The sequence below is a fragment of the Nycticebus coucang genome, chromosome 8 (genome assembly GCF_027406575.1).
Source record: "Nycticebus coucang isolate mNycCou1 chromosome 8, mNycCou1.pri, whole genome shotgun sequence".
In the NCBI taxonomy this organism is placed as follows: domain Eukaryota; kingdom Metazoa; phylum Chordata; class Mammalia; order Primates; family Lorisidae; genus Nycticebus; species Nycticebus coucang.
Genome location: NC_069787.1, coordinates 109,109,564 through 109,128,127, shown reverse-complemented (window position 1 = coordinate 109,128,127; position 18,564 = coordinate 109,109,564). Strand labels below are relative to the sequence as shown.

Sequence of the window (18,564 nt, the reverse complement as noted above, 5' to 3'; positions counted from 1 at the left end):
CCTTATAAGATGCACCGCAGCTGTAATCCCACCAATCACCCTCCCTCCCCCCTCCCTCCCCTCCCTTTCCCCCTTCCCCCTATTCCCTCAGGTCTTTTTTTTTTTTTTTTTTTTTTTTGTGTGGCTTTTGGCCGGGGCTAGGTTTGAACCTGCCACCTCCGGCATATGGGACTGGCGCCCTACTCCTTGAGCCACAGGCGCCGCCCTTCCTCAGGTCTTTTTAATAGAACTACTAAAATAGCTGCCTCACTGTATTGCCCACATTCGTCTTTTAGTCTTATATCTAGCTAATGGACTTTTGCCATATTTCAATCTTCCTAAAGCAATTCTGATCAGATTATTCCCTGCTCAAAACCTCTCTGTGGGTTTGGTGCCTGTGGCTCAAGTGGCTAAGGTGCCAGCCACATACACCTGAGCTGGCAGGTTCGAATCCAGCCCTGGCCTGCCAAACAACAATGATGGCTGCAACCCAAAAATAGCAGGGTGTTGTGGCAGGCGCCTGTAGTCCCAGCTTCTTGGCAGGCGGAGGCAGGAGAATCACGTAAGCCCAGGAGTTGGAGGTTGCTGTGAGCTGTGATGCCACAGCACTCTACCCAGGGCAACAGCTTGAGATTCTGTCTAAAAAAAAAAAAAAGAATCTCTGTGATTGTTTGCCCATTAATTCTAAAGTCTTCAGTACCTTGTAGATTATGCCTCCAATTTGCTTCCTTAGTTCCATTAACCTTCCTTATACTCCTTATCCTCCAAGTACAACTGGTCTGTTTAGAGTTACATAAACACATTCCTTGCTTTCTGCCTCTATGTATTTTCTCTCACTATTTCCTTTGCCTGGAATACGTAGTCTCTTGTTCTGCCCTTTGGAAAACTACCAGCCTTCAGTATCCAATTTGAATACCACTTCTCCTTTTTCTCTATTATTATCTGTAACTATCTCTTATCCCCTTCATTTATATTATAGATTCTTTAATATCAAAGACTGTGTCTTCTTGGAATTCTCTGAATTTTTAATACACTGCATTAGTATGGTAAATTTCTGGTCATTATAGTTGTTATATAGTAAGCTCGTTAATTTACCAAAATTTCTATTTTCTTGTATCTAGTTAAAGAAGAATGTAAGAGTCTTAAAGCTGAATGTCAGTCACAAAAAATGTCTAATCAGGTAAGCTTGCTTTCCTTTTTTTCTTTCTTTTTTTTTTTTTTGAGACAAAGTCTCAAGCTGTTGCCCTGGGTAGAGTGCCATGGCATTGTAGCTCACAACCTCCAACTCTCAGGCTCAAGCGATTCTCTTGCCTCAGTTTTTCTATTTTTAGTAGAGACAGGGTCTTGGTTTTGCTCAGGCTGTTCTCGAACTCGTGAGCTCAAGCAATCCATCCACCTTGGCCTCCCAAAGGAGGATTACAGGCGTGAGCCACCATGCCTGGCCACAGGTAAGCTTTCTTAAAATTAAATTTCTAGTAGCCAATTTTTATGCACTTGGTGGCTCTAACCAAATTTTAGACACTTTTCACCCAAATCTGGCAAGTGTGTGGCAGGAGGTAATTAGATGGCCTTGAGCAGTTAATTTAACCTCTTGTACCCTCAGTTTGCTCATCTTTAAATTGAGATAAAAATATTGATCATTGGCTGGGCACGATGGCTCATACCTATAATCCTAGCTCCCTGGCAGGCCAAGACAATAGGATCACATGAGGCCAGGAGTTTAAGACCCACCTGAGCAATGGCAGGACCCCATCTCTACAAAAAAATAGAAAAATTAGCCAGGCATGTTGGCATACACCCGTTGTCCCAGCTTTGTGGGAGGCTGAGGCAGGAGGATCTCTCAGGACCAAGAGTTTGAGGTTGCAGTGAGCTGTGATGGCTCCACTGTACTCAAATCTGGGCAACAGAGTAATACCCTGTCTCAAAAAAAATAATAATTTTTTTTGATCATTTGTAGTCACTCTTTATATATAGTGTATGTATATATACATAAATAGATCTATGCATATATTTATAAAGTAATATTGAAATACATATTTATATAGTGAAAGTATATGGCACAACATAACAAACCCAGCAGAGTTAATTCTTTTATTTTTTTTTTTTTTGTAGAGACAGAGTCTCACCTTATCACACTTGGTAGATAGAGTGCCATGGCCTCACACAGCTCACAGCAACCTCCAAATCCTTGGGCTTAGGCGATTCTCTTGACTCAGCCTCCCAAGTAGCTGGGACTACAGGCGCCCGCCACAACGCCCGGCTATTTTTTTGTTGCAGTTTGGCCGGGGCTGGGTTTGACCCCCCACCCTCCTCATATGGGGCCAGCGCCCTACCCGCTGAGCCACAGGCGCCGCCCTAATTCTTTTTTTTTTGAGACAGAGCCTCAATCTGTTGCCCTGGGTAGAGTGCTGTGGCATCACAGCTCACAGCAACCTCCAACTCCTGGGTTCAAGCGAGTATCCTGCCTCCACCTCCCAAGTACCTGGGACTATAGGCATCCACCACAACACCCGACTATTTTGTGGTTGCAGCCGTCATTGTTTGGCAGGCCCCGGGCTGGATTCAAGCTCGCCACCTCAGGTGTATGTGGCTAGTGCCTCATTTACGTCTTATTTTATATAGCTTCTGCTGTTTGATAAGGATTATATATATTTTATAATCAAAGAATAATACATTTTATATCTAAAAGCATTTAACATATATATTTATGATTAGTATACTTTTCTATATATTATATTTTCATATGTATTTTTAAAAACTTGATCTCTTATAGTAATATATTAAATTTGTAAAAGATGTCTTAGTAGAATATTTGGCCCATAATGGGTTCTTAGTAAATGGAAGACATTAATATTTACGTACCAGTAATTGGTTTTGTTATGACTTTTTTTTTTTTTGTAGAGACAGAGTCTCACTTCTTTATGGCCCTCAGTAGAGTGCCTTGGCATCAAACAGCTCACAGCAACCTCCAACTCCTAGGCTTTTAAGTGATCCTCCTGCCTCAGCCTCCCGAGTAGCTGGGACTACAGGCGCCCGCCACAACGCCCAGCTATTTTTTGGTTGCAGTTTGGCCGGGGCCGGGTTTGAACCCGCCACCCTCGGTATATGGGGCCGGCGCCTTACCGACTGAGCCACAGGCGCCGCCCGGTTTTGTTATGACTTTTAAGCCACTCTCCTTTTGAAATTCTTAAACTATAATTTCCTTTCTTCTATAAAAGAGATTGACAAACTTTTTTGTATAATAGATCTCTTTGGTTAAGCCCATAAACTTTTGGAGAAGCCATTATTATTCTCGGAGTAGTGTTTTTAATGCTAAAATAAAATATATAAGATTTTAAAGAAAATGAGTTATATTGGCTCGGTGCCTATGGCTCAAGCAGCTAAGGCACCAGCCACATACACCTGAGCTGGCAGGTTTGAATCCAGCCTGGGCCCTCCAAACAACAATGACAGCTGCAACCACAAAATAGCCGGGCGTTGTAGCAGGTGCCTGTAGTTCCAGCTACTTGGGAGGCCGGGGCAGAAGACTTGCTTGAGCCCAAGAGTTGGAGGTTGCTGTGAGCTGTGATGCCACTGCACTCTACCCAGGGTGACAGCTTGAGGCTCTGTCTCAAAAAAAAGAAAGAAAGAAAATGAGTAATTTTGATATACACTTAGTGTCACCACTATTATGGTTGTCTTAGTCAGTTTGGACTGCCACAACAAAAATAAAATAAACTGGTGGGAGACTTGAAAAACAAATATTTATTTCTCATAGTATTGGAGGCTGGGGGGTCCAAGATCAAGGCAAATCTGATAGAATAATGTTGTTTTTTTTAAAGAGACAGTCTCGCTTTATCACCCTCTGTAGAGTGCTGTAATGCCACAGCTCACAGCAACAGAACTCCTGGGCTTAGGAGATTCTTTTGCCTCAGCCTCCAAAGTAGCTGGGACTGTAGGTGCCTGCCACAACACCCTGCTAAAGGCACTGATAGAATAATGCTTTTAATGTTAAAAAAAATTCATGAGATTTGAAAGAAAACCAGTTATATTGAAATATGCTTAGCTGGGCAGCGCCTGTGGCTCAGTGAGTAGGGCACCGGCCCCATATACTGAGGGTAGCGGGTTCAAACCTGGCCCCAAGCCAAACTGCAACAACAACAAAAAATAGCCGGGTGTTGTGGTGGGTGCCTATAGTCCCAGCTACTCAGAAGCCTGAGGCAAGAGAATCGCCTAAGCCCAAGAGATGGAGGTTGCTGTGAGTATGACACTATGGCACTCTACTGAGGGCGACAAAGTGAGACTCTGTCTCTGAAAAAAAAAAGAAGAAATATATAGTTAGCCTCTGGGGAGGTGCTAGTGTCTGGTGAAGGGTCCCTCCCTGGCTTTCAGATGGCCTATCTTCTTATATTGTAACATGTGGAGAAAAATAACTTATTCTATTTATTTTCTTATAGGGACACTGATAGAATCATGGGGCCTCCATCCTCATGACCTTATCTAAACCTGATTATTTCCCAAAGGCCTCCTAATACTATCCCATTAGGGGTAAGAGTTTCAACATAGGAATTTGGGGTGACACATACATGCAGCTTATATCAGTGGTTTATTGCCTATATTCATAATTAAAGGAAATGCAAAATCTCATTTAGAGGTTAGTAACAATAAATACGTAATTTTTCCCCATCAAAGGTTTACAGACCCCCTTTTTTTCTTACGATATAAAAGGGAAAATAACACAAAACTTCCCACTTACTTAGAACACTTTTTTCTTTTTTTTTTTGTAGAGACAGAGTCTCACTGTACCGCCCTCGGGTAGAGTGCCGTGGCATCATACAGCTCACAGCAACCTCTAACTCTTGGGCTTACACGATTCTCTTGCCTCAGCCTCCCAAGCAGCTGGGACTACAGGCACCCGCCACAATGCCCGGCTATTTTTTTGTTGCAGTTTGGCCGGGGCTGGGTTTGAACCCGCCACTCTCGGCATATGGGGCCAGCGCCCTACTCACTGAGCCACAGGCGCCACCCTTACTTAGAACACTATTAAGCAGTAACTTAATATATAAATATATTTGCACAAAAAAAGTTCCTTCTTACTTTTTTATAGACTTTTGGAGGGCTTGCCAAACGTAACATTAAGCTATTGAAGAGAAATAAAAGTCCAGAAGTCTCAGAAACCCAAAAGGTTGTGACTGGTTATCCAAATGCTATTGTTAAGGTAAAAGACTTTTTGGCTTCCCAAACTTTAACAGCCGGGAAGATGATTAAGTGAAAATTGAATAACCGTTTTGTACATAAAACTCTTAGTTTTTTCTATATTCTTGTACTTTCATCTTCATGCACAAAATATTTATTCTTCTAGACTAACTCTGGAATTGAGAACTTTTTAGCATCCTTGAATGTCTCCAAAGAAAATGAAGTACAGTCATCTCATGACAGAGAGTCTCCAAGTGAAGAGCATTTATCGCCACAGTCATTTGCTATGGTTGGTATTTTGTAGGAGCTTTTGTACTATGGTGATGGCTGTACTGTTGGCCTTGGATATACACCCCATGCAACTGTTGGAACACTTTCCATCATGTAGGCTGGTGTGCTGCATCATCATTGTCATCCTGTGAGGAAAACCAGGCTGTCTGGGCAATTTAGCTATCTTTCTCTTTTTCATCTTTAGACCATAGCTCCTCTGCTTTTCAAACATTGCAAACAGATAATTGGGCCAAAAGTTAAGCAGAAGAGTACATATTTTTTCTATACTTGGAAATTTTTTTTCCAGCTCTTGACTTTTGATTTTCCCTGTGTTCTATTTGCATGTAGTTAGTATCTTAATTTTTAACTATGGAACTCTTCCAAAGAACAGTCAGTTAAGTTCTATAACTCTAATGTTGACTTTCCTTTTCCCACCCTCACCATCTCCATATGAACCATTTTCAAAAAAGAAGGGAACGCGGATGCTTAAGGAAATTCTAAAAATTGATGGTTCTGATACTGTGGACCATAAAAAGGAAATCAAACAATTTGGTAATGAAGTCACTGTTTCTTCTAATAGAAGAGATGAATATAGATCATCCCCACAGCCTAAACAAAATAAGAAATCAGGTAAGTAAACCATTAATAAGTATTATTACTAATATGAAATATCATTTTAAAAATTTACTTCAGGGCTCGGCGCCTGTGGCTCAAGCGGCTAAGGTGCCAGCCACATAAACCTGAGCTGGCGGGTTCAAATCCAGCCTGGGCCTGCCAAACAACAATGATGGCTGCAACCAAAAAATAGCTGGGTATTGGGCGGCGCCTGTGGCTCAGTGAGTAGGGCGCCGGCCCCATATTCCAAGGGTGGCGGGTTCAAACCCAGCCCCGGCCAAACTGCAACAAAAAAAAAATAGCCGGGCGTTGTGGCGGGCGCCTGTAGTCCCAGCTGCTCAGGAGGCTGAGGCAAGAGAATCGCGTAAGCCCAAGAGTTAGAGGTTGCTGTGAACTGTGTGACACCACGGCACTCTACCCAAGGGCGGTACAGTGAAACTCTGTCTCTACAAAAAAAAAAAATAATAATAATAGCTGGGTATTGTGGCAGGTGCCACAATGAGAATAATACATTGCAAGTATCATGATGATAGCAATTATTGTCATAATTATGTAACAAATACAAAGCAATTAGGACTATGTCTGGACACATCATTGTCAACGATTGATACCAGTATTGTTAAAATAACTTGACCTGTATAAAAACAGAAAAGGCTATAAAAGCAATTAAAAATCATTATGAAAGTAGATATTGAAAAGTGGGTCATTACATTAAATCTATGAAGCCTGTAGCTTAACATCTGACACAAAGCTGCATTTCTTTCTTTTTTGGGGTGGGGGACGGACAGGATCTCACTTTGTCACCCTTGGTAAAGTGCAGTGGCATCACAGCTCACAGCCACCTCCAACTCCTGGGTTCAAGCGATTCTTTTGCCTCAGCCTCCCAAGTAGCTGGGACTACAGGTGCCAGCCACAACACCTGGCTATTTTTGAGAGGAGGTCTCCCTCTAGCTCAAGCTGGTCTGGAACCTGTAAGCTCAGGCAGTCTACCCACCTCGGCCTCTCCCAGTGCTAGGATTAAAGGTGTGAGCCACTACGCCCAGCCTACAAGGGTGGATTTTAATAAATATCCATCATATTTGCTTGTACCCCAGGAGTAGTATTTTCTGTGTATAATTATCTGCCAGGAAAAATGACTCATAATAAGAGTAGGTGTGGAGAGAAGTTTCAAGTAAGGATCAAAATCTAGAACAAAAGCAGAGCCTAACTCCATTTATACTCCAGTGACTAGTAGGATAACTACTATTAAGAAATAGTAGTCCGGGGCGGTGCCTGTGGCTCAGTGAGTAGGGCGCCGGCCCCATATACCGAGGGTGGCGGGTTCAAACCCGGCCCTGGTCAAACTGCAACAAAAAAATAGCCGGGCGTTGTGGCGGGCGCCTGTAGTCCCAGCTGCTCGGGAGGCTGAGGCAGGAGAATCGCCTAAGCCCAGGAGTTGGAGATTGCTGTGAGCCGTGTGAGGCCACGGCACTCTACCGAGGGCAATAAAGTGAAACTCTGTCTCTACAAAAAAAAAAAAGAAATAGCAGTCTGGGCGGCGCCTGTGGCTCAGTCAGTAGGGCGCCGGCCCCATATACTGAGGGTGGCGGGTTCAAACCCGGCCCCGGCCAAACTGCAAAAAACCAAAAAATAGCCGGGCGTTGTGGCGGGCGCCTTAGTCCCAGCTACTTGGGAGGCTGAAGCAAGAGAATCGCTTAAGCCCAGGAGTTGGAGGTTGCTGTGAGCTGTGTGAGGCCACGGCACTCTACCGAGGGCCATAAAGTGAGACTCTGTCTCTACAAAAAAAAAAAAGAAAGTCCAAAAACTATTAGGAAACTAGTTAATTATTTGTCATAGTGAGACATGCTCCTGAAATAGAGCAAAATAAAATTTTAAAACAAAATTGGGTAACAAGTTCCCACTGTTAAAAAGTAAAACCTTATGGACTCGGCGCCCATAGCTCAGTGAGTAGGGTGCTGGCCACATACTCTGAGGCTGGCGGCCGAGCCCTGGCCTGCTAAATAACAGTGACAACTGCAACCAAAAAAAAAAAAAAAGAATAACCTGGCATTGTGGCAGCCTGTAGTCCCAGCTACTTGGGAGGCTAAGGCAAGGGAATCATTTAAGCACAGAAGTTTGAGGTTGCTGTAAGCTGTGACGCCACGGCACTCTACTGAGGGTGACATAGTAAGACTCTTGTCTCAAAAATAAATTAATTAAATAAAACCTTATAGTGTAATAGCTCAGAATCCAGCCCACATTACAGAACTAACTGGCTCTGTGAATTTAGGTAAGACACTTGACCTCTTTTTTAATCTATAATTGTAAGAGGTTTGGATTAATTCTTCACTAAAGTGTGCGCTTATTCTATTAGTTTATCGATTATCAAAAAAAGTGAACATGGCCAGGCCACGGTGGCTCACGCCTATAATCCTAGAACTCTGGGAGGCCAACGCAGATGGATTGCTTGAGCTAAGGAGTTCGAGACCAACCTAAGCAAGAGCAAGATACCCATCTTGCTCTGCTGTTCCATTCATACATAACCAGAGTCTCTAACAATAGCCAGGCGTTGTGATGGGCACCTATAGTCCCAGCTACTCAGGAGGCTAAAGCAAGAGAATCACTTGAGCCTCAGAGTTTGAGGTTGCTGTGAGCTATGACGCCATAGCACTATACCCAGGGTGACAAAGTAAGATGCTGTCTCAAAAAAAAAAAAAAAGTGAACATTCGGAATTTTTAAATCATCTTTTATATAAAAATAGACATGAGCCGAGAAGACTTAATTTTAGAAAAACTTTTAAAGAAGCATCATTTTGGGCTCAGCACCCGTAGCACAGTGGTTACGGCCCCAGCCACATACACCAAGGGTGGCAGGTTCCAACCCAGCCCAGGCCAGCTAAACAACTTCAACAACGAAAAAAAAAAAATAGCTGGGCATTATGGCAGGCACCTATAGTCCCAGCTACTTGGGAGGCTGACGCAAGAGAATCGCTTAAGCCCAAGAATTTGAGGTTGCTGTGAGCTGTGATCCTACAGCACTCTACTGAGGACAACATAATGAGACTCAGTCTCCAAAAAAAAAAGCATCATTTTAGAACAACAAAAATATTAATCCATGTGTCTCAGAATGGAAGATGGAATTATAAAAATTGAGACAGAAGCCAAAACCTCAAAATTTAAGGATTAATTGTAAATCAGCTCAAGAAAGCCATTCGTTTGTTCAAATTTTACCTGTAATAATACGATGTAGTCATTTTTGGCAGTTAGCTACTAACTATATTTTAAAGTATTTTCTTAATAATTTATCATTGGCCAGACATGGTGGGCACAGTGCCTCACACCTGTAATCCCAGCACTTTAGAAGGCTAAGACAAGAGGATTATTTGAGGCCAGGAGTTCAAGATCAGCCTGGGCAACACAGGGATAACTCCATCTCTAAAAAAAAAAAAACAATGGCAGATTTGCTTGAGCCCACAAATTAAAGGTTACAATGAGCGATGGTTACACCTCTGTACTCCAGCCTAGGAGACAGAGCAAATTCCCATCTCTAAAAAATAATAATAATTTATTATTAATGTTATTGTCATCTAAAAATCTTTATTGAAGGGCGGTGCCTGTGGCTCAGTGAGTAGGGCGCCGGCCCCATATGCCGAGGGTGGCGGGTTCAAACCCAGCCCCGGCCAAACTGCAACAAAAAATAGCCGGGCGTTGTGGCGGGCACCTGTAGTCCCAGCTGCTTGGGAGGCTGAGGCAAGAGAATCGCGTAAGCCCAACAGTTAGAGGTTGCTGTGAGCCGTGTGACACCACGGCACTCTACCCGAGGGCAGTACAGTGAGACTCTGTCTCTACAAAAAAAAAAAAAAAATCTTTATTGAAATCTCAATAATTTTAGTCATTACTAAATACTTGTATTTGCTTCATGAGAGATTTAATTTTTCATCTTTTAGCAATTTCTTGGTGCTTTTTTTATAAACCCTGCATTAAATGTGTAATTCAGTATATTGTTAATATAGATACATCCTTTTCTCTTTTTTACTAGCATCTTATGTGAACAAGCCTCACAGTGTTAATGAGTACCATAATATTCAATCCATGGACAATGTGTGTTGGCCCGCTCCCAGCCAGATCCCTCCTGTATCCACACCAGTAACTGAACTTTCTCGAATTTGTTCCCTTATTGGAATGCCACAACCAGATTTCTCCTTTCTTAGGACACCACAGGTAAAGCACACTACTTTTCCATTTATATAAATTCTTCAACATTAAGCTTAAATAAACTGAATGAAATCTTTGGCTAGAAAAAAATACAGTGGGGGCCAGGTACAGTGTCTCATGCCTTTAATCCTAGCACTCTGGGAAACTGAGGCAAGTGGATTGCTAGAGCTGAGGAATTCAAGACCAGTCTGAGCAAGAGTGAGACCCCATCTTTAAAAATAGCTGGGCGTTGTGGCGGGGGCCTGTACTCCCAGCTACTTGGGAGGCTGAGGCAAAAGGATCTCCTGAAGTTGCTGGAAGCTATGACACCTCAGCAGTCTAGCCTGGAGCAAGGGAGTGAGACTCGGTCTTTAAAAAAAAAAAATTATATATTAGGGCTGATTTTTTTTTTTTTTTTTTTTTGAGACAGAGTCTGGGTAGAGTGCTGTAGCATCACAGCTCACAGCAACCTCAACCTCTTGGGCTTAAGTGATCCTCTTGCCTCAGCCTCCCAAGTAGCTGGGACTACAGGCACCCACCACAACACCCACCTATCTTTTGGTTATAGTTGTGAGTGTTGTTTGGCGGGTCCGGGCTGGATTTGAACCTGCCAGCTCTGGTGTATGTGGCTGGTGCCTTAGCTGCTTAAGCTACAGGTCCCAAGCCCTGATTTTTTTTTTTTTTTTTACTTTTTGAGCAGCATATTATCCATCTTACTCTGCTGTTCCATTCATACATAACCAGAGCCCTAAGAGAGGCCTGTAGACAGGAAGCTGGGCAGCAGGTAGCCTGGCAAGATTCTTCACCTTGTTTTTTTTTAAACATCCCAAAGAACTTTTCTTAATTCGTATTATGCCTGTATTTACTATATTAGAAATTAAAACTGGAAAGCTCAGAAGTTTATTTAATTCATTATTTATTAAAAATAACTTTTCTAAAACTTTTATGAGACAAGTGGTATTGTTCTACAATTTAAAAATCTTTTTGGGCAGCACCTGTGGCTCAAGGAGTAGGGCGCCGGCCCTATATGCTGGAGGTGGCAGGTTCAAACCTGGCCCCGGCCAAAAAACTGCAACAAAAAAATAAATAAAAATCTTTTCCACTATGGGACTCTTATTCTCCTGTGATATATTGTTGTAGTAGAAATATATGACCTCAGATACATAGTTAGGAAAAGGAAAATTTTAATAGCCTTTTACATAGTTATGAGTCCTCCTCAGTACTATACTAAAACTTTAAGTGGTATTTTCTTTTTCTTTTTCTTTTTTTTTTAATGGTTGCATTTGCTGGGTGAAGTGCCTCTATTAATAGTGTCCTACTCCCAAGAGGTGTGTCACATACCGTGGCCCCACATCCCCCCTTCCTCCTCCTTTTCCCTTCCTCCTCCCTCTCCCCCACTGCCATGTACTAGCATCAATTGTCCTCATATCAGATTTCAGTACATTGGATTCTTTTTTTTTTTTTTTTTGAGACAGAGTCTCACTATGTCGCTCTTGGTAGAGTACTGTGGGGTCACAGCTCACAGCAACCTCCAACTCTTGGGCTTAGGCAATTCTCTTGCCTCAGCCTCCTGAGTAACTGGGACTACGGGTGCTCGCCACAATGCTCGGCTATTTTTTGTTACAGTTTGGCCATAGCCGGGCTCAAACCCACAACCCTCGGTACATGGGGCCGGCACCCTACTCACTGAGCCACAGGCACCACCCAGTACATTGGATTCTTGCATCTCCATTCTTTTTTTTGGAGACAGAGTCTCACTATGTCACCCTCAATAGAATGCTGTGGCATCACTGTTCACAGCAACCTCAAACACTCTTGGACATAAGCAATTCTCTTGCCTCAGCCTCCCAAGTAGCTGGGACTACAGGTGCTCTCCACAATGCCTGGCTATTTTTTGATTGCAGTTGTCGTTGTTTAACAGGCCCGGGCTGGGCTTGAACCCACCAGTCTTGGTGTATGTGGCCAGCACCCTACTCACTGAGCTATGGGTGCCGAGCCATGCATCTCCATTCTTGTAATGCTTTACTAAGAAGAACGTATTTCAGCTCCATCCAAATTAATACAAAAGATACAAAATCACCATCCTTTTAGTGGCTGTATAGTATTCCATGGATTGGTGGGTATTTAGGTTGTTTCCACAATTTGGCAGTTGTAAATTGAGCTGCAATAAACAGTCTAGTGCAAATGTCCTTATGATAAAATGATTTTTTTTTCTTCTGGGTAGATGCACAGTAATGGGATTATAGGATCAAATGGTAGATCTAGTTTAAGTTCTTTGAGGATTCTCCATACTTCCTTCCAAAAGGATGGTATTAATTTGCAGTCCCACCAGCAATGTAAAAGTGTTCCCTTCTCTCCACATCCACGCCAGCATCTGCAGCTTTGAGTCTTTGTGATGTGGGCCATTCTCATTGGGGTGATATCTCAGGGTGGTTTGGTTTGCATTTCTCTGATAATAAGGGACGATGAGCATTTTTTCATACGCTTGTTAGCCATTTGTCTTCTTTAGAGAAGGTTCTATTCGTCTCACTTGCCCATTGATATAAGGGATTTTTGGCTTTTTGTTGTTGCTTAATTTGAGTTCTCTGTAGATTCTAGTTATCAAGCTTTTGTCCAATTCATAATGTGCAAATATCTTTTCCCATTCTGATAGTTGTCTATTTGCTTTGGTTTAAGTGCTATTTTCTTTAAGGTGAGTTGCAAAATGAAATCTGAAATCATGTCAAAAAACTTTTTGTCTTCTATATACTTGTAAGAAAATGAGAAATGAGAACAGGCAATGGGAAAAAGAGCAAATAGCATCCTATTTTTAGGATAGTAGTTTTTTTTTGTTTTTTTTTGTTTTTTTATTGTTGGGGATTCATTGAGGGTACAATAAGCCAGTTACACTGATTGCAATTGTTAGGTAAAGAGGATAGTAGTTTTTAATCTCAGTGACCCCCTGGAAGGAGTTCAGAGATCCGGAGGGATCCCCAGATTGCACTTAGAAAATCTACTGGCTACAAGAAAGGTTGTTTTATGTCTTATCCTCTTTACCTCTAAATTCTTTTTTTTTTTTTTGTGGAGACAGAGTTTCACTTTATGGCCCTCCGTAGAGTGCCATGGCCTCACACAGCTCACAGCAACCTCCAACTCCTGGGCTTAAGCGATTCTCTTGCCTCAGCCTCCCGAGTAGCTGGGACTACAGGCACCCGCCACAACGCCTGGCTATTTTTTGGTTGCAGTTTGGCTGGGGCCGGGTTTGAACCCGCCACCCTCAGTATATGGGGCCGACGCCCCACCGACTGAGCCATAGGCACCGCCACACCCAGCTATTTTTTTGTTGCAGTTCGCCAGGTCTGGGTTTGAACCCGCCACCCTCGGTATATGGGGCCAGCACCTTACCGACTGAGCCACAGGTGCCGCCCTTTACCTCTAAATTCTTGACACGTAGAAAGCAGTTTCTTCTAAGATTAGGAACAAACCCAGATGCCTACTTTTGCCACTTCTGTTCAGCAGAGTACTGGGGTTTCTGGCCAGAGCAGTTGGGCAAAAATAAGTAAATAAAAGACATCCAAATCAGAAAAGAAAAAGTAAAATTATTTCTGTAGCTGATACGATCTTATATGTAGAAAACCTAGAGTCCACAAAAACACAACTAATAAACAGGGCCGGCTGAGGTGGCTCATGACTGTAATTCTAGCACTCTGGATGGCCGAGGCAGGTGGATTGCTTGAGCTCAGGAGTTCAAGACCAGCAAGAGCGAAACCTCGTCTCTAAAATTAGGTGGGCGTTTTGGTAGGAACCTGTAGTCCCAGCTACTTGGGAGACTGAAGCAAGAGAATTGCTTGAGCCCAAGAGTTTGAGATTGCTGTGAGCTCGTGGCATCATAGCTAGGTAGAATGACATCATTCTACCAAGGGTGTCAAAATGAGACTCTGTCTCAAAAAAAAAAAAAAAAAAGGAATTAATAAACAAATGCAGCAAAGTTGCAGAGTACAAAATTAAAATTAACACATAAAAATTGTATTTTTACCACCAGCAGTGAAGAATCTGTAGAAAGAAATTAACAAGGCAGTTTCATTTATGAAAATATCAAAAGGAATAAAATACTTAGGAACAAACTTAATGAAGGAGACAAAAAGGTTGTACACTAAAAATTATAAAATGTTGCCAAAGAAATTTAAAGCGACATAAATAGAAAGACATCCCGCCTTCACTGATTGGAAGACTTAATAGTTAAGATGTCATTACTACCCAGAGCAATGCAATCCCTATCTCAATCCTGGAATAGAATAGAAAGCCCAAGCTACTTGGGAGGCTGAGGCAAGAGAATCGCTTAAGCCCAGGAGTTGGAGGTTGCTGTGAGCTGTGTGAGGCCATGGCACTCTACCGAGGGCCATAAAGTGAGACTCTGTCTCTACAAAAAAAAAAAAAAAAAAAGAATAGAAAGCCCAGAAATAAACCTTCCCATATACAGTAGAACCTTTCTAAAAGTTGACCACCCAAGAGACTATAACAAAGCAGACACAGGGCGGCGCCTGTGGCTCAGTTGGTAAGGCGCCGGCCCCATATACCAAGGGTGGCAGGTTCAAACCCAGCGACAGCTGCAACAAAAAGAAATAGCTGGGGGGCAGTGCCTGTGGCTCAATGGAGTAGGGTGCTGGCCCCATATGCCAGAGGTGCTGGGTTCAAACCCAGCCCTGGCCAAAAAAAAACAAAATAGCCAGGCATTGTGACAGGGGCTTATAGTCCTAGGTACTTGGGAGGCTGAGGCAAGAGAATCGCTTGAGCCCAAGACTTGGAGGTTGCTATGAGCTGTGACGCTACGGAACTCTACCAAGGACAACATAGTAAGACTCTGTCTCAAAAAAAAAAAAAATTAAACTATAAATATGAATATAAAACCAGTCAGAACGGGTGGCACCTGTGGCTCAAGGAGTAGGGCGCCGGTCCCATATGCCGGAGGTGGCGGGTTCAAACCCAGCCCCGGCCAAAAAAAAACACACACACAAAAAAAAAAAAAAACACCATGGCCCCAAGGAAAAAAAGAAAAACCAGTCAGAACCTCTGATTCTTTTAGATTTTGACAATTAATTCATATTAGCAATATCTGCTAATTAGAGGATGGTGTAAAGCCTGAATTAACACATTTTTTTCTGTAAAGAGTAAATATGGTCTTTTGGGCTATATGTCCTCTATCATACCTTCTCAACTCTATGTTTATAATGTGACAGTATCTTTAAGAATGAATGTGCCTGAGTTCCAATGAACTATATCTATGAAAAGAGATGTAACTCTGTAGTTTGTCAGCCCAAAATGCAGAAAAAAGTTTTGCAGTCATTTATTTGCATCAGGATACCTGACTCTTCAGCCAGCGTAGAGAGCATTTTATTCTGTAAACATTGTAAGCTCCATTTGTAAAAGATGGAGCAACAGCCAGGCCTGATGGCTCATGCCTGTGATCCCAGCACTCCAGGAGGCCGAGGCAGGTGGATTGTTTGAGCTCAGGAGTTCAAGACCAGCCTGAGCCACAGCGAGACCCCATCTCTAAAAACTAGCCAGTCTTTGTGTTGGGTGCCTGTAGTGCCAGCTACTTTGGAGGCAAGGGGATCACTTGAGCCCAAAAGTTTGAGGTTGCTATAAGCTATGATGCTATGGCACTCAACCCCATGGCAACTGAGTGAGACTCTTGTCTCCAAAAAAAAAAAAAAGAAGATGGAGCAACAAGTCTCAAATTTTACTTTTACGTGGTAACCCAAAATTTAAAGTGAAAGTCCTTTTTTGAATTCTTGAATTCATTTTTTCAGAACATCAAATGAAATTGTTTTGCTTGTTTAGACTAAACTTTGGGGGAAGAGGCCAACTTCCTAGATAGATAACTTCTTAAACATCTACATCTACATTCTTTTTTTAGACAATGACTGTTTGCCAGGTAAAATTATCTAATGGCTTACTGGTACATGGGCCACAGTGCCACTCTGAAAATGAAGCCAAGGAGAAAGCTGCACTTTTTGCCTTACAACAGTTGGTAAGAACTGTCCATGATTTCTCTATTAAATTTTAGATTAGTCTCCATGAATAGTTTTTGTTACATTTTCTTAATAACTTTTAAATATTTCCATAGGGCTCATTAGGAGTGAATTTCCCTTTGTCTCCACCAGTGTTTACAAATTATCCTTCCGCCATATCACCCAGAAGCATTACTCCAGTTTTTCCCCAAACTACTGGTAAGATAATTTGCTTTTCTAAGTATTTGTCATTAAATTGTTATTATTTTTAGTAAGTTCTTTTGAAAAGCATCGTTTAAAAAAAAAATTTAAGGGGCGGCGCCTGTGGCTCAGTGAGTAGGGCGCCGGCCCCATATGCCGAGGGTGGCGGGTTCAAACCCGCCCCGGCCAAACTGCAACAAAAAAATAGCCGGGTGTTGTGGCGGGCGCCTGTAGTCCCAGCTGCTCGGGAGGCTGAGGCAAGAGAATCGCGTAAGCCCAAGAGTTAGAGGTTGCTGTGAGCTGTGTGAGGCCACGGCACTCTACCGAGGGCGGTACAGTGAGACTCTGTCTCTACAAAAAAAAAAAAAAAAAATTTTAAAAATTAGGGCAGCACCTGTGGCTCAGTGGGTGGGGCGCCAGCCCCATATACCGAGGGTAGTGGGTTCAGACCTGGCCCCTGCCAAACTGCAACAAAAAATAGCTGGGCGTTGTGGCCAGTGCCTGTGGTCCCAGCTACTCCAGAGGCCGAGGCAGCAGCATCGCCTAAGCCCAGGAGTTAGTGGTTGCAGTGAGCTGTGTGATGCCACAGCACTCTACCAAGGGGGATAAAGTGAGACTCCGTCTCTACAAAAAATAAATAAATAAGTAAATAAAATAAATTAAAAAATTATTCAGATGTCTAGGAATATAAGAAGAAATTGTGAGAATTAAGCCTAAAGCTAAGGCTTGTAGATTCATCCAGAAATACCATTCTCCTCCTACAGCCTCTGGTATGACTAGTGTAGTAAGGAGTTTCTTTGTAGTGGGGGGCCTCATTCCCCAGTAAGTGCCAATAGATGAATTTGGGTTTAAGTGAAACATCAAAAACATAGGCAATACAAATATCATGTAACTTCTTCGGGACTCCTATTTTTGTATCTGTAGTATGTTATATCCAGGATCTTTGATACTAATATTTTATGAATTTATTATCCTAAGTCTTAAGTTCATTAGGCATTTCTTTTATCACTCAGCCTTCTTCCTGATACCAGTTGGCTTCTTTATGTCTTTATTATTGTTTTAAAGCCAGTAATTTAAGTTTAGAAAATTACTTTTCTGAGGCTGCAATATTCTAGGAACTCTACTTATTCTTACTATAAATATTAGAAAGGTTAATAATACTGATTAAATTCTCCTCTTTTCCTCTAATTCCATTAAACTGAAAAATAAAGAATTTAAAAAGTGTGTATCGGGCGGCGCCTGTGGCTCAGTGGGTAGGGCGCCGGTCCCATATACCGAGGGTGGAGGGTTCAAACCCGCCCCCGGCCAAACTGCAACCAAAAAATGGCCCGGCATTGTGGCGGGTGCCTGTCGTCCCAGCTACTTGGGAGGCTGAGGCAAGAGAATCGCTTAAGCCCAGGAGTTGGAGGTTGCTGTGAGCCGTGTGAGGCCACGGCACTCTACCTAGGGCCAGAAGTGAGACTCTGTCTCTACAAAAAAATAAAATAAATAAAAAGTGTGTATCTGCAAGGACAAAGAGATAGGAGAAGAAATATCACCAGATTAGAGATTTAAACAGAGTTTGTACTAAGAAAACAAAGAACTACCCAATTTGGTAGAGCACGGTTAAGCTACAGACTGAAGTTTCTATAGAAGAGGTTACAGTGAGCTGATGAGCAGATTGTGTCTGTGTCGGAATAAAAGAAAAAAAGCAAGAAAAGAAAGAACACAGATCCAAATCCAGCACCCATCTTATTGGAGTTTCACAAAAAAAAAACTGAGATAATTGAAAGGATAAAAGTATCAAAGAAATAAGAGTTTCCCTAGAATTAAAGGATATACATCTCTAAACTGAAATGACTATTGTATGGTTTGTTTTTGCAATGAATAAAAAGACTCAGATTATCTTGAAATTCAGAATACCAGTGATAAAGAGATGATCCTAAAAGCTTCAGAGACAAGGGGAATTATCTTACATATAAAAGATCAAGAATCAAAATGGCATTATACTATTTAACAATGCCTAGATACTAGAAAATATTGACTGCCTCAAAATCCAAAGTAAAATGAGTTTCATGTTAGATTTCTCTCTATAGCCAAACTATTGGAAAAACATTAAAGATAAGTACACACTTGGGAGCGATGACTCATGCCTATAATCTTAGTACTCTCAGAAGCTAAG

At 42.2% G+C, this 18,564-nt stretch overlaps 1 protein-coding gene across 5 annotated transcripts in view; it reads left to right on the top strand.

The window, feature by feature from the left end:
- XRN1 (5'-3' exoribonuclease 1) overlaps positions 1-18,564 on the top strand; it is a 168,765-nt gene that overhangs the window by 135,807 nt on the left and 14,394 nt on the right. For 2 of the 5 annotated variants that reach the window (XM_053598577.1, XM_053598578.1), the window contains exons 34-40: positions 1,101-1,159; positions 5,066-5,176; positions 5,321-5,443; positions 5,895-6,054; positions 10,058-10,239; positions 16,109-16,222; positions 16,319-16,421. In XM_053598577.1, the coding sequence (XP_053454552.1) occupies positions 1,101-1,159; positions 5,066-5,176; positions 5,321-5,443; positions 5,895-6,054; positions 10,058-10,239; positions 16,109-16,222; positions 16,319-16,421 (852 nt within the window). The remainder of the gene's footprint in view (positions 1-1,100; positions 1,160-5,065; positions 5,177-5,320; positions 5,444-5,894; positions 6,055-10,057; positions 10,240-16,108; positions 16,223-16,318; positions 16,422-18,564) is intronic. The other 3 variants (XM_053598580.1, XM_053598579.1, XM_053598581.1) reach the window with 2 other exon arrangements.